The sequence below is a fragment of the Heptranchias perlo genome, chromosome 8, assembly GCF_035084215.1.
Source record: "Heptranchias perlo isolate sHepPer1 chromosome 8, sHepPer1.hap1, whole genome shotgun sequence".
NCBI classification, from domain to species: domain Eukaryota; kingdom Metazoa; phylum Chordata; class Chondrichthyes; order Hexanchiformes; family Hexanchidae; genus Heptranchias; species Heptranchias perlo.
The window spans coordinates 25,762,999-25,790,062 of NC_090332.1; the positions used below are offsets into that span (position 1 = coordinate 25,762,999).

The window sequence follows — 27,064 nt, forward strand, 5'->3', positions numbered from 1 at the left end:
GAGGTAATAAAGGCATGGATGAGGGTTTCAGCAACAGATGAGCTGAGGCAGGGATGGAGACAGGCGATGTTATGGAGGTGGAAGTAGGTGGTCTTGGTGATGGAGCGGCTATGTGGTCGGACACTCATCTCAGAGTCAAATAGGATGCCAAGGGTGCGAACGGTCCATTCCAGCCTTAGATAGTGGCCAGGGAGAGGGATGGAGTCGGTGGCTAGGGAACGGAGTTTGTGGTGGGGAAATTTTTGCTCTTCCAGTACTGGATGTCAGACAAGCAGTGTGGCAAATCAGAGACAGTGGAGGGGTCGGCCCATCGTGTCCGGTGCGGATGTGATGGGCCGAATGGCCTCCTTCTGTGCTGTAAATTTTCTATGATTCTATGAGGGAGGTGGTGGTGAGGTACAGCTGGGTGTCATCAGCGTACATGTGGAATCAGATGTTATGTTTTCGGATGATGTCGCTGAGGGGCAGCATGTAGATAAGAAATAGGAGGGGGCCAAGGATAGATCCTTGGGGGACTCCAGAGGTAACTGTGTGGGAGTGGGAAGAGAAGCCAATGCAGGTGATTCTCTGGCTACGACTGGTAGATAAGAATCGAACCAGGCGAGCATAGTCCTAGCCAGCTGGACGATGGAGGAGAGGTGTTGGAGGAGGATGGTGTGGTCAACCGTGTCAAAGGCCTGAGACAGGTCAAGAAGGATGAGGAGGGACATTTACCATGGTCACAGTCACATAGGATATCATTTGTGACTTTGATAAGGGCCGTTTCAATACTGCGGCAGGGTGGAAACCTGATTGGAGGGATTCAAACATGGAATTGCAGGAAAGATGCGCTCGGATTTGGGAGATGACAACATGTTCAAGGATATTTTCTTACAAGTTGAGGACAAGAAGAGAGAGAAGTAAAGAGAAGCACACATTGCTTTGTGCCATTTTCATAAAGTTCTTAAATTTCTTTATGTGAAGAGATGTTGCCTCTGGCAAAAAAAAATAAAAAGAACTGCGCTGCAAAAATTTGTCTAAATGATTAAACTAACTACAGCAATGGAGTTGCCCCATTACAAGGCAAATCAACTCCAAAGTTATTCCTTATCAAGTGCAAAAACCAGAATCCATAGAACAGATGCTCATAACTGGTCCTGCTTTTATACAAACATCTGATAAGCAGCTCAACTAAGAAAGGAGCAAGAATTTTATGGTCACCTTCCAAAATACACTAAGAAAAATATCTGATCCCCTTCAAACTCCTCCAATTTTTATCCCAGTTCTGTAGATGTCTGTAACACAAACTGTAACCCAGTACTCGAATTTATGGTTTTTCCTGGTTCCACACATCGTATAGCACCAGCAATAATAATGCACTCAAGATGAAATGTTGTTAAGTGATTGCAAGTGTCAAATTAACTGTCAATATTTTTGCACTTATTTTAGTTTTCTAAGCTACTCACACCCAACTCAGTTCTTCCAAATATAGATTAATTCCTCCATGCCTTATATTACTTCTGTTCTATTATAGATCAACTAGAATCAAGTAACTTATTGGAGCTTAGGAAACCTAAAGCATCACGCACTCTGCAGTAAGTGTGCTAGTATGCTGCTCAATACCATACCCTCAAATCACATCTAGCAATCTGCAGTGTTGCTTGCCATAACAGGTTTATGGATGTACAGATTATAAAAAATAAACCTTTTAAATTATTGCTGCATAGCTCTTAAAAAATCCATGCATCTGAATCTTGCCTCTTCAAAAGAAACAAGTCATTTAATTTTAGCGATTATATTTACAATTACTGCGCTGTGTTGTTTTCATGGTAATTCCTGCATTATTTAATTGATGCTATTAAACAACAGGCTACTCCATAAAATATCTGTCAAAAGTCAAAGTGGTTGGAAACAGTGAAACTGAGAAACTGAGAAATAAGTGGCGCTGGCTTCATCTAAATTTTGGACAACTCTGAACCAAATATTGAAGCAGTAAACAAGCTCAAAAAAGTCACCTCCAAAATAGAATCTCAAGGTCAACAAAATATACTTAAATACCTCCACAGAATCTTAAATGCTAGTTAGCGCACATAGGACTGAGTGTTCCAGGGATGTTTTTCATTCCAGGTGCAAAAGATCCAATTTTATAATCTTTTGTACAACAGAAAAAAGACCCTAATATCCTCTGGAGCATTGATTGCTGGATTTTTTTTTTATTACAATACCCTTTAATTCTACAACATGGATGGGCAGTTGGGTGATAATTCGTCCAAATTAAAACAAGTACATAAATGTACATGTGAGAATGATCATCCCATTGAATGATAAATTGTTTAATTCCTATACAGTGAATGCTTTATAATGACTTGTGTGGTTCCAGCAAATCAGAACACAAAAATAGACTGCGTAAGCTAAAGTCGGAAAGCAGCTCATTAGATGCTGTTTGGCTGATACTTACCTTGGCTGTACGCTCCACGGCGTGAACTTTGGGCTGACCATAAGACAGAAATAAAACAACTTAAAACAAATTATGACGTTTGCAAAATCACTACTTACCTTAAAACTGAAAAATCAAATTCAATTAAAAAATAAATGATGAATAAAAGGACGTTAACATATCAACTAATAAACAGATAAAACATAAGAGAAACCAGAGATGAGAAACGCCTATTTATCCCATTAAGTTCATCTTCTAGTATTTTCCCATCATAGTGTCCAACTGCATTTTGAACTACCCTAATGTGTTTGGCTTTACTAAACCTGACTGGCAGAATTTGCCAGCATTTTTCATGGTTTGAATAAAGATGTTCTTCCTGATATCTTCTGAATTCATTTTTCAATCATTTCCTTTTATATCCTTGGATCCTAGCTTCCTGACCCGCTCTGAAATAATATCATGGATTTATTTACCTTATCTATACCATTTAATACTTTCTATGCATTGATGAGGTCCCTTCTTAGCCGCCTTCTTTGTAGAATATAAAGCTGATACTTTTAACTTATCAGTTTTAGATTTGAAATTATTCTTGTTGCTCTTTTCTGTACCCTTTTTAATGAACATATATCTTCTTTGTGGTGTGGCAACCAAAACTAAATGTAGTATTCATGTGATTTAATCATTAAATTGTAAAGCTTGACTTCTGTAGACTTTTATGTTACTGTTCTGGCTATATCTCCCATTCTATTAGCTTTTTTATAATGTTTCAGTACATTGTCAAGACATAGAAAGTGACAATTATGCCGCCCAGGTCAGTTGCTAAATCCTCTGAACTAATTCAATTCCATTAATTGCATACTTATGACTCACATTTTCAACCAATGTGTAGTACTTTGCATCCATCAGTGATAAATTTAATTTACTATTTATCTAATTGCATAACCAAACTAAATTCTTTTGTAAATCTGTCACTATTTTCTCCCACCCAGTATAAACTTGTCAGATTTACTGACAGCAATCATTTCACATAGATTAGAATCAAAAGGAATCCAAGCACTAATTTCTATGGGGCTCAATGACTCCCTAGTCTGATATTACACATCTCACGAGTATTCGGTTTCCTATTATATATCCAGTCCCATTTCTTACCCCAGATTCTAGTGGCCTTTAGTTTAAGCAGCAGTCTTCCATGTGGAACTTTCACAAAAGTTTTCATAGAAGTGAAAACTTATCATAGATGGTGTCATTATCTACTTCATCTGTATCATCAAAGATGGCCAGGAGGTTTTACAGGCAGGATCTTCCCTTTTAAACCCATATTGGCTGCTTTTTATAAAAATTGTTATACAGCTACTACCCCTTCCTTTCTTGTTGTTGACATTTGACTAATGGCCCTGTAGTAGTTGTTTTATTTATATTGCCATTTTAAAATATTCTGCATCCAGTCCGAAGCAACGTCATCAGTGCTCACCGATTCCTCCCTGCCGATGGCCACAGCCCCATAAACTTCCTTCAACATTTCAGGATATATACCAACCGATCCAGGGCATTTATAGGTATTGATTTATCAAATTACTTTTGCCACATGGACTTTAAAAACAGAAGAAAGTAAATACCTGGCTTTATAAACCCAATCCTGCAGAATATTGTTCACCTTTAAACTTATTGTAATATTCCAGAATGAGCAATATACATACTTATTGAAGAGACTGGTCATTTTATTGAATAGTACAGGACAAACCCACTTAAGCAGTTTCTTAATATATCAAGGTACAAAGACCTCCAAAACATTGAAATTTACATATCTACATACCTGATGAATAGCAATGGATTAAAATAAAGGAATTGCATTAAACCTAAAATGTGCATCTCTGCTTTGTGCTCTCTTTTCAACAGTCCAGTCCTTGCGTCTTCACTCAAATTTCGGAAAATAATGTATTAAAACTCTATGAATTTAACACTATTTTATTTTCAATTTTTTAAAATGGGTTTAAATGAATAAAATGCATTATGAACTATTCAAGAAAAAACAACAATTATTTTTAAGTTTAAAAATCAGGAAAAATGTCTGTGCACAATTCTCAGGAAAGTTGCAAGCATTAGCTAACTTTAAAAGAAACATTTTTTTTTTACCTTGACTGATAGCTGGTTCCTTAGATCTGGCAAAAAAAAGGAATAAGGTATTTAAGTGAAATTCAACTAACCAGCTATTAGACAAATTGAATTTTCAAGCAAAAAAATTCAAACTAAAGGCCAAGTATTCTCTATTAAGCATAGATCATATATATGATAGCAAGCTGATTCCTAGTGCTTCAAAGAACTGAATTGTTAGGAAGGGTCAGAAAATCTCAGCCTTGGAAGAAAGTAAATGAGCGGGGACCTTATGAAGATGTAGAATAGACAAAGGTTAATCTGGCACACTATTTCAAATTAAACCACAACTGCAGGATAAACTGATGAAAGGCACAGTCAGGGCTGGTGTGAGAAAGTACTCCTTGCAAAGAGTTGTCGATATGTGGACTAGCCTTCTGGGTAGGGTAGTGGAGGCAAAAAAACTCTGCAATTATTCAATAGGTAATTAGATGCTGTGATAGGGTACTGTAGGTTTTTATAGAAGAAAAACTAAGACGGGCCAAAAGGCCTCCCCCATCCACCCTCATACATTTAATTCTGCCTACATTATACTGTGAGCTACAGTCACAAAAAACATCTGGGCATTAGAACTGAAATAATCTTACAGAAACTGAATGTGAAATGCAAAAGTGTTAGCCTCCAACAATATACTCAGGAATTTCATTCCGTTTATATAGGGCAATATACTATGCACATTACACCAAGCATATATCTACATGTATATGGGGTGGGAGAAATTGGAGCATCTTATGTTCTCCTCAAGGTGAAATCAACACTAAGAAATTCAACACATTTTTCCACTTTTGACACCTAATGTTAGCACCAAGCACTCTCGACTCAGGTACTGCACAGCCAGATTTGGAATAAAGTTCCATATGCTCTTTCCAAAGATGTGCCTCAACTTCAAAAAAGTATCTCTTGCTGGGCTGAAATGAAATTTTCTTTTCCCACATCAGCCATAATGGCCTTTGAGTGAAGCTGTCAATTTAGCATTAAAATAAGGTGATGAATTGTGGACAATTTTATGCTGTAGACTAGGAGCTGTGCTCAAACTGCCCAACTTTATTTCACATTGGATCCTTACAAGAAGAAGAAAGGCTTTCTGCTGCCATCAGTCTGAGCCAGATTCTAAATCAGGTCCCAGAGGTGGCCTGAAAAGTAACAAGACAGTGCTCTAGCCCAGATAAAAACCTCTATGTTTATAACGCACTTTTGTCCCCATGCCATTTTGGATGTTAAACCAAGTTAAAAGTATAGCATAAAGCTGCTGAATGTATATAGATATTTAAATGTTCACCAATAGCAAGATCACCCGGAAGAGGAGGTCTTGTAACTATAATGATGTAAATGGACTGCAGTATAAATGTAAATGATTTGCCACCAGCCCCAGCCCACAATAGCACAGTGGCATCACCCACACATTCTCGATAGGCATGTTCAAGTGCACATGAAAGTAATCAAAGGGAAAAGGAATATTAGGGGGCTTAGACTCGGGGTCCAACCCCGATCAACAATTGCTAGTAAAAAGCAGGAATCAAATATTAATACACAAACAAGGGCACAAAAAAAATTAAGATTGACCCATGAACTTGATCCCTTCCTGCAACTAGTAAAAGCATAAAGTAAAAAAAGCTAATAGAATAGTAGAAGATATAACCAGAAACAGTAGAACCGATTTTAACCTAGGGCAGGGGTGCAGCATGCGGGGTGGGAGGGAAGCGGCATTTACATTTTTCAACACTGGCTCCTGCCTGAAGCTGGCAGGGCTGACGTGAAGGCTGGTGGGTGGGAGCAAGATTTTGGGCAGCAGGCGGCGTGACCCCTGTTCCTCCTGGCCCACTAGGAAACGGTAAAAAAAAATTAAACTTACTTGCGTCTCTTCTAGTCCTAATCGAGCAACGAGTGCGATTCTTCGTTAAAATCGCGTCATGATCCAAATTATCTGCATCGGACCCCGACTTTTGAATATTGATGAAGCACCCACCGGTCTGCATTGGGCGCCTTCCCTGTGACCTGAATGGGCGGGGTTAAAATGGCAGCAGGCGCAAACGCGTTGGAAACACGGCGAGCAGGGCCCGACTGCCATTTTAACCCGCGCCCGCCCCGTGTGAACAGAGTTAAAACTGGGGCTAATTTTGTGAATCGTAACTTTTATAACAATTGTGCACACAGAACTGTTTCTCCCTCCAGGCTCCATAAAAAGAAGCTTCAGTTTCAAGCACTGGTTCTACAATATCTAATTTGTTTAGACTCACCACTGTTTTTAATACAAAGTTCAGCATTAAGAAACCTCAAAAAAAAATCTTAATTGATGTATGGAAAAAGCAGTATACAATGGGGTATAATTTATTTAATGTATAGTCTACTTCTGGGTCAAAAATTGGTCTTAAAAGCTTGGCAGTGAGATAGTGTAACACACTGATATATCGACATGCTGTGTCAGAGTGGGGAGCTACATTGGCAATTGATTTGGAAAAGCCACAAGTTGGCTGCCATAGGACATGGAACCCACACAGTGGTGTAGTGGGTGGAGATAACCTTCTGAGGTAATGATTAAGGCATGTTGTTGGGGTATCACAGAAAGAGCTTTACTCTACTATCTGCCACACCTGACCATAGAGTGTATGACACCGACATTTGGTACAACATTTTGTACTCCTCAAGGTGAGGAGGAATGTCCAGCCTCACCTTGAGGAGTACAAGTTCACCAAAAATCCAAAACTCCCAGCTTTAACAAACAGCATTTTACTCCTTTTTAACATTTATATATGCATTGCCATAGGCCGTACACAATTCACAAAATAAACAGGAGAACATGGTACTTTGTTTTTACTAAATCTGCTGGCATGTACTTTGCAGTCAATGATTGTAAGTTTGGAGTGAGGCCAAATTTTAATTTCACTTTGAACTGTGAAGGTCTCCATTCAGAACTTTGCATGAGAAGGAACAAAACGGAGTTCTAGTCTTTTCAACTTGTCTAAAATGATGGTTGTCAGTCTAAGTTTGACAGCTACTTTGTTTTCCTTCAACTCCCGCCCCAAACTGCTCATTATAAAATCAGCTTTTCAACAATGAATTTGAATTGCAACAGAGTTGCCTGCAAGAGTTCATTTTTGAACAAAGAAAATAATTTATTTCAAATATAAACAGAAAAGTTCACGTTTGCAGAACTTAGGTGACAGCTTACTGCTTTGTCAAAGAACTGGTTAGTAAACTGGCAGCTAACCATGTGACAGTGGTTCAGTAACATCTGTCTCACGTTTACACGCAGTAGATAGTAGGTGCACATTTAAAACCCAGAATCAGACCAAGTGTGACTGACACTCAACGATGGGACTGGTCTTAGCTAAACACCAACAAGGGGCCTGATTTTAGCAGGCCTGTGGGTTTCCGGCGGGTTGGGTTTCGGGAGCGTGGTCAACACGCTCGGTGAAATTAGTGGGTTGCCTGCGCGATCGTAGCAGGCAACACACTAATAGGAATCAATTACCTGCTCCTCCGGGGTCCACGCTGCTGGTCTGCGCGTCGGGCGGGCTGCGCATGCGCAGTACGATCTGTCAGCTGGAGGCTCTCTAGTTAAAGGGGCAGTCCTCCACTGACAGATGCTGCAACCAATGGAACAAATTTCAGCATGGAGCAGCCCAGGGGGAAGGCTGCTCCCAGTTTAATGATGCCTCACCCCAGGTATCATCAGATGGGGTGAGGAGGAGGGCGAAGACAGAGATCTTCCACCTGGCGGGCGGGAGGAAGCGGCCAGCCTCTGCCACCAAGAAGGCCTGGCTCGAGGTGGCAGAGGGGGTCACCTGCGCAACCAACATATCGCCCACCTGCATACAGTGCAGGAGGCGCTGCAATGACCTCAGTAGGTCAGCCACAGTGAGAACACAAAGTCTTTCCCCTACACTCCGTCTGCCACAACACTGCCCCAACCCCACATCTCCTTCGGCACCGCCAACACTACTCTGTCACATCACCCCTCATACCCACTCAAACCCCATCCTCATCTTACCTCCACCTACTCACCTCGCCAGTACTCATCCTGCCACTAACACGCGACCCAATCCTCATAAAATCTCATGGCTCTATCGCATACTCACCCTCTCGTGCATCTCCCTCACGGCCAGCCTCACTCAACCTGCCACCACCTGTGCTGCAGCCACAGGGCATGCATCACATATGTGCAGTAGGCAGTGTGAGGCAAATGTTTCGTGAGCATGAAGGGGGTGCACAAGGGTGTCGGAGGGTTTGCCATGGGTGTTACCTATATTGAATTTCAGAGCAACAAACAGCACACATTATATTGGCACCACCACTGCCATGTCTCTGCGAATCCTGTCTGTTGTGTCCAATAATGCCCGCTCCTGGGTATCACTATGAGGACCCACCACTGATGCCACCCATCGTGTTACTGCAGAGTAGGTGCAGGTGTATTTGCAGGGCTCTTCCGCGCAGACCACTGAGACATCGGCGGTGTAGCCGGCTGCACCCTGGAAGGATGCGGAGGAGAAGTTGTGGAGGGCAGTGGTGACTTTGGCAGCGACAGGTAAGCACTTGGTGCTGGGGCCAGCCAGGAGCAGCTCGGCATGAAAGAGCCTGCAGATCTCCACGACTACATGTCGAGCGAGTCTGCGCCTCCGTGTGCACTGCTGCTCGGAGAGGTCCGGGGAGCTTCGCCTCAGTCTGTGGACCATGTGGCGAGGGTAGTGCCCTCTGCGATGCGTCTCTCTCTGCGGTAGCCCTCCCTCCTGCTGTGCAGGTGGGCATGCAACAACACCGTGTTGGGGGGCTCCACGTCTCTGCGGCGGACCGCGTGGACTGCGAGGCTGCTGGGGCTGGTCATGCTGTTCGTCCTCCGAGGGTGTCCACGCACCACCCATCTGGCAGGTGTTGGTCTGAGGGGTTGTGCAGGGTAGGTGGGTGGTTCCTCGGACTGGGGCTGCGGTTTCGTGTCGGTCTGTCCTCTGGCTTGGCGGGGGGTGGTGGGGGGGCAGGGGTTGCCCTATGTGACGCGGTGGCCTCCTGCGTGGGTGAGGGCTCTCCCCCGTGGAGTGCACCTTGGCAGCTGCCACGGGCTGCTGGCTGCAACACGCCTGGTTGGAGAGAGACTGTTTCCCCCAGTGTGTGAAACAGTCTGCGATGCAGGTAAAATCCCACACTTCCTCTTTTGACAGCTGATTCAGCTCATTAACTGACCTCAACAAGCAAGGTAAGTACTCTCAAGTGGAACCCCGCTGGCTTTAATTGCCTGCGGGATTCCCACCAGCGGGGGCCACGCACGCAGCCCCGCACGTCATCGGGGAACCCGGAAGTGGTCGGGATCGCGGCACGATCCGGTCACGTGACCTCACATCGGGATTTTCGGGGCCCCCCCGCTGGAAACCCGACCCTAAAATCGAGCCCAAGATGTCAGTGGAACTAAACTGCCAATTTCTTCATAAGAATGATTATTCTCATGTCATGCCTGACAAGTTGTTAGCATCAACCCCCTGTGTGTGGTGTTGTAAGGCACAAACTCAGGGTGTCAATGTAAAATTATAGCAATATTGAATATACCCCCACTTCATAGCAATGGGAGGAGGAAATGAAAATGTGTTTCCCTACTTCGATCACTGGGAACATAAAGCCACTAAGTGCAGTACAAAAGTGACATTAATGTTGTTTCTTTTTTTCTTCTTCTTTCCCATCTTTTGAAAGCTTGCTTGCCTGTAGAATTTGTCTGGCTATTCAATGCTGTTTCCTCTCATTTTCCAGCAAGAAAATGAAAGAGGAAAAGTGTCTGACTAAAAGAACCAGGAATTGCCAACACAGTGCAAATGGGACAAGAGTTTATTTCAATATTTGAATCAGGAAGTACTGGGCAATCCAGGGCACTTGACTGTTATGGATATCATTGGTGTTTTTTAAACAATTTAATTGAAGGCTGGGAATTACCTCGCACAATAATGTAAATGCCTCTCCCCACCAGTCTTTTCTTCTTCAATGATGGAAGAAAAAATTAAAAATGAAGACGAAAGAGAAAAAGGAAAATTTACACACACAAATTCAAACTATTGAAAAGACCGCCACCTAGTTCAATAATCACTGACACCACTGATATCTTCAAAAGAATTTGGATCATTCCTCAATTTAATACAGCATGGGTGGAGTAGAAAAAAAATATGATTTTAAAAAAGTGATTAGATTGGTCTTTAAACAGGTCCTGGATGATTGACTGAATGGCTTTTTTATCCAACATTCTTACATCTGACAGCAAAGTAATACCCATAGTGTCCTACACATCCTGCATCTCACCCCCACCAAACACTCTAAATTCAGATTTTACATTTCCCAAGATTTGTTATTGAATAAATAACAGCCAAAAATTCATTTTTCCACAAAATTTAGTGCTTACTTATCTGTATTTTTGTGTTTTGTTAATAACTTAGACGTTGAATGTGCTCTCAACATTTTATTACGATTCTCATCAGAACCTTCCCAGCTGCTGCTCTGTGACCTTTCAATTGTTGAACCCCGTTTTACACTGTAAAAAGTAAAGTTAGATTGTTATCAGAATATGTAAAGAAAGATTACATTATCCTTCAAATAAGTAATTGAAATATCAAGCGCCAAAGGGGAAGTAGTGGAAGCAAATCTTCAAAGCTAGACAAAGGGAAAAGTTAGGTTAATCTGGCATCTCATTTTGAGTTAAGTGCCAAAAAAGCAGTGCAAGTCACAACAGTAATGCCGTAACAAGCATTAACCAAGACAAGATGAAATAAATTCTAACGTTAATGAATTGAATAAAATTTAATTGAAACCAAAAGATGTACAGCTTCAAACAGCATGGACTACACTTTTAAGTGATAGAAATCATTTACACAAGATTTAGAGACTTTAATTTGAATATGGTAACGTTCTGTTCCTCCATTACACGTGGTAATTTATGTAATCTCTTTGAAGGCTACACTTTTGAACACTACAGTAGAAAGCTAATGCCATACAATTCCTATCACTGTAATATTTAGCATTAGTTTATTTACCATATATAATGGGGAAATGTGGAAAAAGTAGAATAATTGTCAGTATTTTAAATGAAAGGGACTCTGGATGGAAATTCTAACCAGATTTATAACAAGTCAGAAAAAACAAGTCCCTGTTTTTTTTGTTTCAGTTAAGCTGTAAATTTGATGAATTGATATTAACACAAAGGACACTCAATGCTTAATTTGCAACAGTGCTCGGTTGAGATCATCATCTTCGATAAAGATTTAATAAAATAAACTTGCTTGCTTTGGCTGTCCATTAGAGAGAGAGCCTGGAAAAAAGTTTGACTGTTATAGTAAACTTCTAATTACCATCATAATGAACTATTATAGTTTTGAAGGTTTTGGTTTATACCTGAACAATATGGTTGTTAATATAATTTGTGATTGTCTGAAACCCCTTATAATTTGAAGTTTCCTGAAGCAATTTGATAAATCAGAAGTGTGCTACATTACCTGTATAACTAGTTGCACCAAATAAACTAATGAATATGCACTGAAAAACTTAAAATACTTGAAACATGTGTGTTTAGAGTTAGAGTTAGGTATTGTAATTTGATTTGCTTTTTTGCATAATACTCAATTATACCACTTCTTGATTTAAAGGAAAAAAAGATCATAGGTCTGTAGATAATGAAGTCCACTTATCAAGAAATAATCTCTTACAGTTGGAGAGATTTCCCCGTGCTTAATTGATATCAGTTTCACTTCTCTTTCTCAATAACCTTGATCTGTTTTTTATATTGGATTTTGATTCCAGTTTCTCTCTTCTGTCACAAAAGAAGTTGGCAATAGCTTTGTAGTGAATAAAAGTACTGCAGGTCCAACTTGTTAAATGGACTCAATTTAGATTGGTTGCACTTACTGCTGTGACTTTACCTTGCACTCAACCAATCTAATAGCATTATGAGGATAACTGAACACTGAAGTAGTGAAGAGGAAGCTTCGCCCCCTCCCCATGTAGTTTCTGTTAAGGTCACAAAGATACTGTAAAAAGGTAGAGGCATGCAAAGTTAAACAAGTCAAAAATATAAAAAGGTGCATGGAATGCATAACCTGGACTGTGCTCCACAATTTATAAGCACACATTTGAAAGTCATGGCAAACAAAGAGAGCAGCAAACTACCAGATTGAAAAATGTAGTAACATGCATAGTCTGCTTTAGAGTAGAAGCCCAGCAAAGGTAAATTCAGGGTTTCATGCACTCTGTATGCAAACAAGGCCCTGAGAAGTATGTTAATATCCAACAAGAACTTAAAAACTGCCAATAGTTTGGATCAACTCTTAACGATTATTCAACCATAGCAGATTATTTATACAGTTAAGATATTAATCTCAATATATACTACCTGTATATCTTCATAAAAATATTCAGTGGGGTCTAGTAACTACAATGCCAAAGTCTTGATTATAAGATTCGAGTTTAAATCCTAGCTTTAATGGACAATTGGCATTTTGGGGACCTTTAGCTTAAGAATATTGATAGTTTTGGCAGAGTCTTTGGTTGGGAGGAAACAAGGAGGCATGAGCAGATATTCGTAGACTGGATAATCCTACCAATCAAACTGAGGATGACAGTTAATTTCACTTTTACAGCTACTAACCCTCAGTATAGAGCATAAATTAGTATTGCTGAAAATATTGGAAATACTGAAAAACATGATTTAACACAAAACAGTGAAAAAGACAGAAATAAAAGTTTGGAAATTACGCTGCATGATATTACTGTGCAAACATTAAAAGCATTGTATGAAATCCCTCTCTCTGCTATTCTAATGGAAGGTTAGCTCATTTATTTCTGTTAAAATAGCTGACAAATGCAATACAAATACATTAAACATTTGTCCGATAATATTACAGAACATAATTCCTAGGCTAAAAAGCATTCACCGTTTTAAAACAATTATTTTATACAATAGTTGTCAATTTTTAAAACTCATTCATATCTTCTTTGTTAAATTCACCTAGTTTTCAAATAATGGAAATTAATTTATTTTTAACCTTTTCAGATTTTGATTCCTAACTCTTTTCAACCGAATAGTACCTGCAACCCAAGGTTAAAGATGGCACACTTTTTCCTATCGAATAATGTTTGTTAAAACTATATTGTTAGGAGATGATCCAGACCACTGGACTGAAGTCAGTTCTTAGTAGTTTGGTACAGTAAAGAATTTAAGAACGTAGGGTTGTAACGATAATCAGGCATAATAAATGTTGAATTAAATGTCCATTCAATAACATAAGGCTGCTAATTCTAATCAACTTTGTCAAACAGGACATAGGTACAGCACTCACTTCAAATAAAGATGAGAGCACTATGACTATGCACTATTAAAAGATTTTCAGTTCTTTGTTAACAAATGCTTGAAGCACAACAATACTTCCTACCATCCTACATCTGTGGTCAACCAAGAAAACACAATGGCCCAATTGAACTTCAACAATTGCTTTGCAGAAAGCTGTCAGATGAAATTAGTGGTGGCTTTACTTTTTCCTCTCCCCTAAAATAAAGTGCTCCACTGTGGACATTGAGTGTAGTAATGTGAATCTACGTTTTTTAAAAACATAATACTGTGATCATGAATTTAAATGTATGTATTTTATTAGTGAATTCACCTGAAAAATAATAAAAATTCTAAACATTATTTTTGTACCCACCATCTTGATTAATTTTCTCTCTTTAGTCTCCTTGCAACTTACCAATCGCTAACTAAAAAAGCAGGGAGACAACCTACTTCTGGACCTTTGGCAAAGCTGCTCCATAGCCTGCTGTAAGGAAGAGCCTGAATAGCACAAGTGACTCTCCTCCCAATTTTTTCTTCCTGTGTGTCAGAGTTTGGCTCCACCTGGTGTCTTCCCATGATTGATGGTAAAGCTGAATTCAAAAATTCACCATGCAGAGAACTGCAGGCATGACCCCACTTCTTATCACTCTATGATGCAGTGCATTAAAATTCTAATCTCTCATCAAAGCCCTCATCTCAAACTGAATTCCAACCTGCATAGTTCTTTCAAATGGTTCAGTTTTCCAAAAGCAGTGATCAAATCACTAGAAACCGTAATTGCTCAAATTTACCAACCCAAACTGCATCTTTAACTAGTCTCTAAAGACTCAATGAGAAAGTATTCAGTCATTCAAAAATGTACAGATAATCCTGCAACTCTTTTAAAGATATTGAGGTATTTTGATCCATTATGTGAAATGTTAAGATGCTATGAAAAGATTATTTTTAAATTTAAATGGAAGGAGGAACTAACCCAGTGATCAAGTCTTCCTTACTTTATTCTTCATTTAATTATGGTATGTATGTGTATTTTTCAAGTGTGCCTTATTCCTCTAGTCACAGCAATCTGTGCTCACTTAGAGTGCACTGACAGGTTCCAACCAGACAGAACTGTACTCACATGTCTGGCTTCTTTCAGGTTAGAACTGTATCAGTTTTGCCTGGGACAGATCTGTGCACATGCCTAGATACAGGTGTTGGCTAAGCTGTCTCCCAACAATTAAATATTTGAATGTTTTGAAAGTGGGGATGGGGAAATCTGTGCACTCCAAACATTTCAACTGAGGTTAGGTGGGCTTACAAATGCCTAGGAGTCCAACCATGTACACCAGCTTTAATACCACACTGGATTTACATTCCATGTGGTATCAAACGGAAGGGGTGTTAGGCTACCCTCTCTGAAGAGTCTCACTCCATTTTTCTCCAGATTCAGGTGGGTCCCTGAATCTGGAATTAAACTCCCAGTTTAGAATCAGTGTGAAGCTCAAATTTCTTCACATCAGCACTAAACTGGAAGTGTGAATGCAACCTGAGTTAGCAAGACATTTTTTCTCCTACTATGAACTGCAGGGAAGTTATCTGGAATCGCAATTCCTGCACAAAGCCTCTCCCTGTCAAATTACTCTAATAATTTTTTGGTATTGCATTTTGGGGGGGAGGGGGAAGAAAACTTCAAACAGAAACTAGCAGCCTTCAATTACATTACCCATAATTCATAGCAGAAAAAAAAAAGAATTATTACATGCCAGGTGATCTGAGTGAGTTCTAACCGCAACTATAAGAAATAGCTGAGAAACATTTACAGTAAATAGAGAGAATAGTAGTGCAATGGAAGGAATACTGTAACTTCATCACTGGGCTTAGTTCTTTCTTAAAAACAAAAAAATAAATTTTCTTCAAACAAATTAAGTGAATTTTAATTTCTGTATGATTTTGTACTACTAATGATGATGATAATTCTCATATCGTTACAACCCTATTGCACTTTGTATTACTGTATCCTGGAAACCTTTTGGCTGAAGCAGGGTTCTTGTTCTCTTGAGTGTGTCTTTGCGATTGGGGAGATTGTGAGGATTGAGAAGTTTGTGCTTGATTTTGATGAGTTTGATGATTAGATTGAATCTCGCCATCTGTCTCTTTTTCCTGGGGTATTTCCTTTTTCTCCGGATTGCTGGAAAAATGCATCAGATGACAAAAGTACGAAGAAAAACCATATTCATTGGTTAGTACAAATCTACTAAAAGCAAAATTATGTAAACATGTATTAGCAGTTAAACTACTGCATTATGCTGGCAGGTCAGATTAATATTTCATTTTAAGCTTAAAAAGTACTTTTCTTCTGATGCTTTGTTTTTGGCAAAACATCCTTCATGGAATACAGAAGATACCTTTTCAAGCATAAAATCTGAATTCTCACACTTTCAGATTTGTAAACTTATATGCAGTAGATATTTATACAGTTTCACATGATTACACACCATTACACAAACACATTAAACGCTATTAACAATATATTAAAGAGAATATGTTTGACATTTCGAAGATAAACTTGTTTTTCATTTTCCAGCTAACGTTACATGAAATTCAAATCTTCGGCTTCCTGCTGAGAAAATGTTGCTAATAAAATGTCAAGGGAAGGATGTGGGAGTTCCAACAAAGCTGGGATTTTAAAAACTTCAAAGCTTCAGCTGTTTTGGCCACCATTTCGGACCAAAATATTGGCCAGTGGGCTGGGAATAGTGGGGGAACAGGGAGGCAACGGGTAGTCTAAATTACACTCAAGGGAAGTACATTCTGGGCCAGGAGAAGTAAAAATATGCCAGAACAGGAGCATCAAAGCAAGATTTTTGAAGTTTTGTAAACCTAAAATGAAAGAAATTTCTTGTCAGAAAGACAAAAACAAAACCACGTAGTAACCAATGTAGAGTGTGTCAAGGTCCAAGTTGATTAGAAACCCATGGTAAAAACACCAGAACCAACACATTGCTGCATTTTTTACCATAGAAAATATACTTCTTCAAATTGGTTTATTAAAAAAACAAATTCTAAAGACAATGGTTTCTTTCCAAATGTAACCTATAACTCAGTGAAATCTATAATTGTTTTTAATGTATTGCATTTCAGGTAAAACACTAACAAATTATTTTACAAATGAAAGATTTGTAAAACATTCAGAATACAGATCTATCTCATCAATACTTCTTAGTTTAAAAATTTGGGTTGCAATTGAGTTTCTGATTTCGCCCATGTCAAGATCCTGAGTGTAATTCAGACTTTTGTTACCAGGGGAGGGAAAAACCGAGAGCTAGTCTCTCTATGCAACACTTCTGTATGTCCAAGCTGCAAACTTACACCGGCACTGGTGGAGAGGCCTGGGAGCAGGTCTCCAGTCGATGCACAGTATTGAGAGATTCTATGAAGGGGAAAATAAATTACTGAACAAAAATTATAGCTTTCAGTTTGGTTACATGAGAAGTCATTGTCAGTTCTAAAAGTAATTATTAACATGCACTGGCATGCAGCACTGTCTTAGCAGTTTATAAAACCAGTTATACTGGTAATTAACCCTTTGGGAACGGATGTCGCTTTTCAACCTAGTCAGATTACAATAGTTCAATTTACTCAGGATAATTTATTGGTTTTCACATTACTCAAGTTCTAGGTAATAGTAGTCATAAAATTATAGGAAATCATTCTACAGCTGTAATTTTTTTAAAAATAAGACAGTAAGTTGAAACTGCAGATTATATTCCGTACTCAAAGGGTTAAGTACTGTCTTCTGAAATTAAAGAATTGAAAGTAAGCAAGTAATGTAACCCCCACCACCAGACACACCCATAATTCAATTCTATTATTTTTCATTTCTATCCCATTGATATCTATTTTCTGCTTAGAAGCACCTGTACCAATTTAACCATTCTTTAAATATGCAAGACAATTTTCCCAAAATTTAAAGACACTAAACACAACTTACTTTTTTTGCTCTTTCAGACCATAACTGTGAATTAAAAAAAAAGTCATTCTGTGGTTGTGCATGTATATTTAATTCTCTTTTAGAATGTAAGGCAATTAGAAACTTAAAGAAAAAACTATTCTAAAAATAAGAGTTTTGGCATTCTAAAAGTTTAAATGGGCATTCTGTACCTGAGGTATCAAACTATATGAAAGGTTATCTCAAAAGTAGAATTTATGCAAAAACCACAATGTACAAACTTGATCTGTTGTTTTTTCATAAGCCAATCTAAATACAAAGGACATTTTTTTGCATACTATGAAACAATGAATTGTATAAAATACTTTCAGATTTCAACATTTAAAAAAAACTATCCTACTTGTTTTACTTCAGGCACTTTCAATGAAAGCAAACAAAAAAGAAACTTGAGTAAATGGATTAAAGAAAGTTTAGGAGTGTCAATCCAAAGAATTGGATTTCACGTTTGGATTTTTTTTGCATCCACCAACTAGCCATGTGTTTAAGTTACAAATTAGTCAGATTTTCAGTATACTTCTTAGGAATGCAAACACTCATTTCCCAAGAGTCTCCAGACAATTAATAGTGTTTGTTTTGGTTTCTGTTCATCTAAATGAAACAAACCAGCAAATGCCAAAAACCTCAACAGGATAAATAACCTATTGGGAATTATACAGTAAATATTAACAGTGAGAACCACATGGCAACAGCTGGAAAAGGGATTTGATTGAATCTAACATCAGAACATGATTACTTTAGGTATATCTGGATAATTTTTTTTTCACATTGCCCTACTGTTAGAGGGCAACTTTGTCTCGAAGATGCAGGCATGTAGAATAATGAGTACACAGGAGACAGTTAATAAGTTTAATTGACATCATACACCACAAGAACAAAAGTTAAACTGGCTTCAATTGACGGAGACATGAGAGCTCTACCTCGAACTCTTGCACTGGTTAACCTTATTCATTAATAATGCCCTCCTACTTATTCTAAAAAGGCTTTTTCCCAAACGCTTATTAATTATAGCATATCAGTCTGCTTCCAGTCTATGGAATACAACTAATTAGTGACTATTAGCATATAGATTTTAAAGAAATGAATAGAAAATACACAAACTGATAAACGGAACTTGTGAGTTACTCTCACTTTGTATTACTAATGGATTTCTAATTCACGTGATACACAAGTGGTACAGAGTATTACATTTTCACTGAGGCCTGCAGATTTCAAATATTGTCTGTATATGTTGAAATGGTAATTCATGGGACTTCATGCTAGAATGGCTCTTTGGGTGAGGCTGACCGTGAAAGTATGAGATAGAGCCATGAGATTGTGTGAGGATTGGATTGAGTGGTAGTGGTGGGATGAGTATTGGCAAGGTGAGTAAGTGCAGGTAAGATGAGGATGAGCTATGAGTGGGTGTGAGGAGTGATGTGACAGAGTAGTGTTGGCAGTGCAGAAGGAGATGTGGGGTGGGGGCGGTGATGTGGCAGACGGAGTGTAGGGGAATGTGTAAGAGTACTCACTTCGGCTGACCTACTTAGGTCATTGAAGCGCCTCCTGCACTGTATGCAGGTGCGTGATATGTTGGTGGTGCTGGTGACCTCCACTGCCACCTCGAGCCAGGCCTTCGTGGTGGCAGAGGCAGGCCATTTCCTCTCATCCGCCAGGGAGAAGATCTCTGTCTTCCCCCTCCTCCCCCTCCAGGGGGACCTGGAATGAGGCATCATTAAACCTGGAAGCAGCCTTCCCTCTGGGCTTCTCCATGCTGTAATTTTGGCTCCTTTTTGCAGCATCAGTCAGTGAAGGTCTGCCCCTTTAAACAGGGCTCTTCCAGCTGACAGCCTATGATGTGGGTGCGCAGTCCGCCCATTGCGCAGCTTTCCAGCGCGAAACCCGGAAGCCAGGGTAAGTGGCTTCAATTTACTTGCGATCGCGTGGGGAACCCACCGATTTTACTGGGCGGGTTACCCACGTGCCCAGTCGACCCCCCGCTGCCAACCCGCCTCCCTCCTAATATCGGGCCCTTCAACTCCGTTTCAGGCACTTCTGAAAGGATTTCTGTACTCCTTCGTTGTAGATAATATTGTTTTGTTAGTGGACTCATCTGGGGCTTAGGACCTCGTATGCTCTACTCAAAACCTTGAACAATGGGCTACCCAATGGGATATGGTGGTGTCTATCCCCAAGTGTGTATTATTGCTTTGCATCCCAACCCCACTTCCTTCTGTTTCTGCCCCCAGAAAAAAAACTCCCGCCCCCCCCCCCCTGCCCCCCCACCATCCCCCAACCCCCACAAGTCATTTACAATGGCAATTTCTAATTCCCAATGTCTAGCCTTTGGCCCTCCATTCACCACAACATTTCTGCAGCTACCGATCTGCTCAATCACACACTCACCTCCACCTTTGGTGGCCTTGTCCCCATTAAAACCATTACTCTCACCCTGGTCGTTTCCCCTGGTATGGCCCTCATCTCTGCTCCCTTAAGTCCAAGGGACGCAGACTTGAACATTTATAGCGGACAAGTGATTTAGCCATTCATCGGCAGAGTTGGCTAGATCACATAAAGCACAATAGGGTCGTGCTCGCCTCTGCCAAAATTGCTCACTTTTCCAGGATCATCTTGGAATGCGAAGATAGCCCCGGTTTCTCTTCACTACAAACCATCTTCTTAAACCCCTCCTCTCCCCTGCCTCCTCCACCCTCACCTCCAACGAAAAGTGCAAGGAGCTCATGGACTTCTCTGACACTAAGATTGAGACCAATCTTTCGGCGGACTCTGCCGCTTCCCTCCCTTCCCCAAGCCGAACTTCACCTAAGGTTCCCCCTGCCTTAGCTCTGAACTTGCACCTTTCTCTAGTTTCTTCCCATCTCCCCTCATGCCCTTTCTGAATTCATCTTGTCCACGAGACCCACCTCCTGCTCCTTCGACCCTATTCTCACCAAATTGCTGACCACCCAATTTCCCCTCCTGGCCCCTGTTAGCTGATGTTGTTAAAAGCTCCCTCTCCTCAGGTACTATTCTCCTCCCCTTAAAACCTGCCATCATCATCCCTCTCCTCAAAAAACCCACCCTTGACCCCTCTGTCCTTGCAAACGACTGCCCCATCTCCAACCATCCTTTTCTCTCCAAAGCCCTTGCACATGTAGTCGCCGCCCAAATACCTGACTATCTGTTCAGCAACTTCATTTGTCAACCCTCCAAACAGGTGTCCACTCCTGCCACAGAACTGAACTGGCCCTTGCAAAAGTCACAAACGACACCCTACGTGACTGTGACCCTGGTAAACTATTCCTTCTCATCCTTCTCGACCTGTCTGCAACCTTTGACATGGTTGCCTTCACCATCTTCCTCCAACGCCTCTCCTCTGTCGTCCAGCTGGGTGGGACTGCCCTCGCCTGGTTCCACTCTTATCTATCCAGTTGTAGCCAGAGCATCACTTGCAATGGCTTCTCTTCCCGCTCCCGCACCATTACATCTGGAGTCCCCCAAGGATCTACCCTTGGCCCCCTCCTATTTCTCAACTACATGCTGCCCCTCGGCAACATCATCTGAATACACAACGTCAGGTTCCACGTATATGCTGACGACACCTAGCTCTACTTCACCACCACCTCTCTCGACCCCTCCACTGTCTTACACTGCTTGTCCGACGTACTGGATGAGCAGAAATTTCCTCCAACTAAATATTGGGAACACCGAAGCCATCGTCTTCGGTCCCCGCCAGGAACTCCGTTCCCTAGCCACTGTCTGAGGCTGAACCAGACTGTTCGCAGCCTTGGTGTCCTATTTGACCCTGAGACAAGCTTCTGACCACATGTCCGCTCCATCACCAAGACCATCTACTTCCATCTCCGTAACATCACCCATCTCCGCCCCTGCCTCAGCTCACAGTATTGTAGTAGATACAGCACAGAAGGAAGCCATTCAGCCCATTGTGCGTGTGCCGGGTCTTTGAAAGGGCTATCCAATTAGTTCCATTCCCCTGCTCTTTCCGCATAGCCCTGTAAATTTTTTCCCTTCAAGTATTTATCCATTTCCCTTTTGAAAGTTACTATTGAATCTGCTTCCACCACCCTTTCAGGCAGTGCATTCCAGATCATTACAACTCGCTGCGTAAAGAAATGTTTCCTCATGTCGCCTCTGGCTCTTTTACGAATCATCTTAAATCTGTCCACTCTGGTTACTGATCCATTTGCCACTGGAAACAGTTTCTCCTTATTTACGCTATCAAAACCATTCATGATTTTGAACACCTCTATCAAATCTCCCCTTAACCGTCTCTGTTCTAAGGAGAACAACCCCAGCTTCTCCAGTCTCTCCACATAACTGAAGTCCCTCATTCCTAGTACCATTCTAATAAATCTCTTCTGCATCTTCTCTAAGACCTTGACATCCTTCCTGAAGTATGGTGCCAAGAATTGAACACAATACTCCAGCTGAGGCATAACCAGTATTTTACAAAGGTTTGGCATTACTTGCTTGCTTTTGTACTCTATGCCTCTACTAATAAAGCCTGGGATCCCATATGCTTTTTAAAAGCCTTCTCAACTTGTCCTGCCACCTTCAAAGATTTGTGTATGCACATCTCCAGGTCTCTCTGTTTCTGCACCCCCTTTAAAATTGTGGCATTTAGTTAATATTGCCTCTCCTCATTCTTCCTACCAAAACGCATCACTTCACACTTCTCTGCGTTAAATTTCATCTGCCTTGTCTCTGCCCATTTCACCAGTCTAACTATGTCCTCCTGAAGTCTGTTACTATCCTCCACATTGTTTACTGCATTTCCGAGTTACGTGTCACCTGAAAACTTTAAAATTATACCCTCTATAGCCAAGTCCAGGTCATTAATATATATCAAAAGGAGCAGTGGTTCTAATACTGACCCCGGGGAACACCACTGTATACTTCCCTCCTGTCTGAAAAACAACCGTTCACCAATACTCTGTGTTTTCTGTCCCTTAGTCAATTTTGTATTTATGCTGCCACTGTCCCTTTAATCCCATGGGCTTTAATTTTGCTTACAAGTGTATTATGTGGTACTTTATCAAATGTCTTTTGAAAGTCCATATATACATCAACCGCATTACCCTCATCAACCCTCTCCATTACTTCATCAAAGAACTTAATCAAGTTAGTCAAACACAATTTTCCTTTAACAAATCCATGCTGGGTTTCATTGATTACCCCATACTTTCCAAGTACCAATTAATTTTGCCCCGGATTATTATCTCAAAGTTTCGCCACCACCGACGTTAGGCGGAGTGGTCTGTAATTATCAGGTTTATCCCTATCCCCTTTTTTGAATAGGGATGACATTTGAAATTCTCCAGTCCTCCGACAACATCCCCATATCTAAGAAGGAATGGAAGACTGTGGCCAAAGCCTCTACAATTTCCACCCTTACTTCCCTCAGTAACCTAGCATGACCTGGACCAGGTGACTTTTCTACTTTGAGTCGTGCCAATCTTTTAAGTACCTCCTCTTTATCTATTTTTACTCTATCCAATTTCGCTACTACCCCTTCCTTTGCTGCTACAATGGCAGCATCCTCTTCTCCAGTGAAGATGGATGCGAAGTATTCATTTAGTACCTCAGCCATGCCCTCTGCCTCCACAAGATGATCTCCTTTTTTCTCTCGAATCGCCCCACCCTTCCTTTGACTACCCTTTCACTATTTATGTGTTTATAAAAGACTTTTGGGTTCCCTTTTGTGTTAGCTGCTAATCTATTTTCATCCTCTCTCTTTGCCCCTCTCATTCACTTTTTTAGATCTCCTCTGTACTTTCTGTATTCAGCCTGGTTCTCTACTGTATTATGAACCTTATATTCGTCATAAGCCTCCTTTTTCATTTTAATCTCTATATCTTTAGTCACCCAGGGAGCTCTAGCTTTGGATGCCCTTCCTTTCCCCCATAGTAGGAATGTGTCTACTCTGTATCCGAACCAATTCCTCCTTGAAGGCCTCCTGTTGCTCAATTACTGTTTTGCCTGCCAATTTTTGATTCCAATCCACCTGGACAAGAGCCCTTTTTAACTCACTGAAATTACCCCTCCTCCAGTTAAGCATTTTCACATTTGATTGTTCCTTGTCCTTTTCCATAACTATTCTAGTGATATTATGATCACTGTTCCCCAAATGCTCCCCCACCGAAACATGCTCTACCTACCCCACTTCATTCCCCAGAATTAGATCCAGCACTTTTTCCTTCCTGGTCTGGAAACACACTGTTCCAGAAAGTTCCCTTGTACACATTTCAGGAATTCCTCCCCCTCTTTGCCCTTTACACCGTTACTGTCCCAGTCTATATTGGGATAATTGAAGTTCCCCATTATCACTACTCTATAGTTCTTGCATCGTTCTGTAATTTGCCTGCAAATAGCTCCTCTATTGTTCCTTAATTCTAACCAAATTTATTCTGTCTTTGACTCCTCGACTACATCATCCCTTTCCAGTGCTACAATAGTTTCTTTGATCAATACTGCCATCCCTGCCCTCTTCTTTCCTTCCCTATCTTTCCTGAATACCTTGTAGCCATGAATATTAAGTACCCAATCCTCCCCTTCTTTGAGCCAGGTCTCTGTTATTGACACTATATCATAGTCCCATTTGGCGATTTGAGCCTGCAGCTCACCAACCTTATTAACCACATTACATGCATTTACGCACATGTACTCCAAACTCATCTTAATCTGCCTCGCATTTGTACCCTGTCTCATCCCTCCTATATCTGAACTCTTCTTTACTCCAGTACTATTTGTTCCTCCCAGCCCTCTATGCACCTTGTTTCTTCTCACTGATGTTTCATCCTGGTGCCCACCCCCTAGCCAATTTGGTTTAAACCCTCTCCCACAGGAAGGGGGGGGGGGGGGGGGGGGGAGGGGAGGGTTGCTGACATCTGCTGCTGAAACCCTCATCCATGCCTTTGTTACCTCTAGATGTGACTGTTTCAATGCTCTCCTGGCCGGCCTCCCATCTTCCACCCTCCATAAATTTGAGCTCATCCAAAACTCCGCTATCCGTATCCTAACTTGTACCAAATCCTGTTCACCCATCACCCCTGTGCTCACTGACCTATATTGGCTCCCAATCCAGCAACGTCTTGATTTTAAAATTCTCATCCTTGTTTTCAAATCCATCTATAGCCTCGCCCCTCCCTATCTCCGTGACCTTCTCGAGCCCTACAACCCTCCGAGATCTCTGCACTCCTCTGATTCTGGTCTCTTGTGCATCCCCAATTTTAAATCGTTCCACCATTGGCAGCCGTGCCTAGGCCCTAAGCTCTGGAATTCCCTCCCTCAACCTCACTGTCTTCTTGTTATAATTTAAGGCTGGAAAACGAAAGGGTACTTAGCATAAACAAGCAGCTTGGTCTTCCACTAGTTAAAATCTGATCATTATAAGTCCCTGACAGACGTCTGATTAAAATGAATGATGCCTATGTGTGAAACTGTGTAATAAAATGAGTCACCTTGGTCAGTTAAATAACAAAATAGGTAGAAAAACAGGTTTTGCCTAGTGAAATTAAGTGCATAAAAAAATTGTGGTTTTGACATCCAAACCAAAAGGTTTTGGAAAGTTGGAAGGTTTCAAAGATTTAAGAGGTTAAGATGCAGGTTTACTAAGCTGAGAAAAGTTAAGAATGAAAGTTGGAAAGTTAAGCATTCAATCTCCTAGAATATCACAGTTTGTTCTCAGAGACCTAGCTGTTACCTGAGTGATAGAAAGTAACATGATAGAAGAGAGCAAACATACATGCAAGGTTGGTAAGTTAGGATGAGAAGATGAAAACCAAATAAGAAAGATAACAGCTACAGACATTGACTCATCGTTGGTGTCCTCTGAGGTGAACTGGAGTGTCCCAGAGGGAGGCAAAACTGTCTAACTCTACCACTTGTAAACAATTTTACAACACCAAGTTATAGTCCAGCAATTTTATTTTAAATTCACAAGCTTTCGGAGATTTTCTCCTTCCTCAGGCAAATGTTTCAAGAGCTCCTTGAAGCCTACGCATTTAAACCTACGCTTCAAGGAGCTCTTGAAACATTTGCCTGAGGAAGGAGAAAATCTCCGAAAGCTTGTGAATTTAAAATAAAATTGCTGGACTATAACTTGGTGTTGTAAAATTGTTTACAATTGTCAACCCCAGTCCATCACCGGCATCTCCACATCATAACTCTACCACAATCAACCCCAGATGGACAAGTTTGTATATCTCTTTCTTTAATAATTTTGAACGAAACAAAGAGAAACTTATAAAATTAAATTACAAAATTATTCCCAGTGTCCACAAAACACTCTAGTCCTTGCGGTGCCCACTGGTCCCGGAAGGCTTCAAGTGTACTGGCGGACAGCGCATGCTCCTTTTACAGGGCCACCAGGGCACAGACAAGACCGTGGAAGAGAGGCAGGCAGCCAATGCGACCTCCCCTTTGGGCCACGTCCATCCTGTATATCTGTGTTACTACCAAGGGATCCCTTATTTGTTCAAAGCTGTTAATGGGTCAGCAACATATGTAACACATACAGCAGTCAGACATTAATTCAAAGTTCTACAAATAATTATCAAGCCCCAGTTTATATCATTTGCAACTTTTTTTCCTGCTCGCTATTTTTATAATCCCTGTAGTAGCCAATATACATATTTAATATTTAATTGAAGTAGTCACAGAGAAGCCAACTGTCTATTAAAATCTGCATTTTCTCAAATGTAAATTCTTCAGATTTTAGTTCACCATCCACCCCCTACTCAGTCAGTGCAGCAAAGCCTTCAATCATTTCAACCCCATACTCTGCAATTCTCTTCTCAAACCCCACTAACTTCAAAAGCTTCCTTAAATCTACCTCTTCAACCACCTCCCTGAACTCTCCACCCTACTCTTGATCACCATTTTCAAACAGGCCATTCAACCCAGTCAGTGTCAGCGTTTGCCCACCATGCAAGCAATTGTAACCAACATACGTGCAAATTAGTTCTTTCTTTATCTTTCTTTCTTTCTATACTTGCTATGTCACTGTGCAAAAGATCAAAATCTTTATATCTAGTTATAATGGGAATCAACAGCACTAATTTTATTCTGGTCTTCGAGAGGGTCAGGTTTAGCCAATATTGGTGAGCCCGCTTCAAAGAGTCAGAGTAATAAATGGGCGTTATTTGCTAATAAGCTTATCCAGTGCAAGAACTTGAGGTGAAGCTCTAACAATGGAAGCCAGTATAACTTTCAGTATGAA

At 40.7% G+C, this 27,064-nt stretch overlaps 1 protein-coding gene across 9 annotated transcripts in view; it reads right to left on the reverse strand.

Moving 5' to 3' along the window:
• The window catches only part of LOC137324491 (echinoderm microtubule-associated protein-like 4), a 350,494-nt gene that overhangs the window by 100,039 nt on the left and 223,391 nt on the right, over positions 1-27,064 (reverse strand). For 3 of the 9 annotated variants that reach the window (XM_067988817.1, XM_067988815.1, XM_067988813.1), the window contains exons 4-8: positions 17,830-17,853; positions 15,865-16,026; positions 10,941-11,069; positions 4,550-4,575; positions 2,438-2,470 (exon numbers count right to left, since the gene is read on the reverse strand). In XM_067988817.1, coding sequence (XP_067844918.1) covers positions 2,438-2,470; positions 4,550-4,575; positions 10,941-11,069; positions 15,865-16,026; positions 17,830-17,853 — 374 coding nt within the window. The remainder of the gene's footprint in view (positions 1-2,437; positions 2,471-4,549; positions 4,576-10,940; positions 11,070-15,864; positions 16,027-17,829; positions 17,854-27,064) is intronic. The other 6 variants (XM_067988814.1, XM_067988818.1, XM_067988816.1 and 3 more) reach the window with 6 other exon arrangements.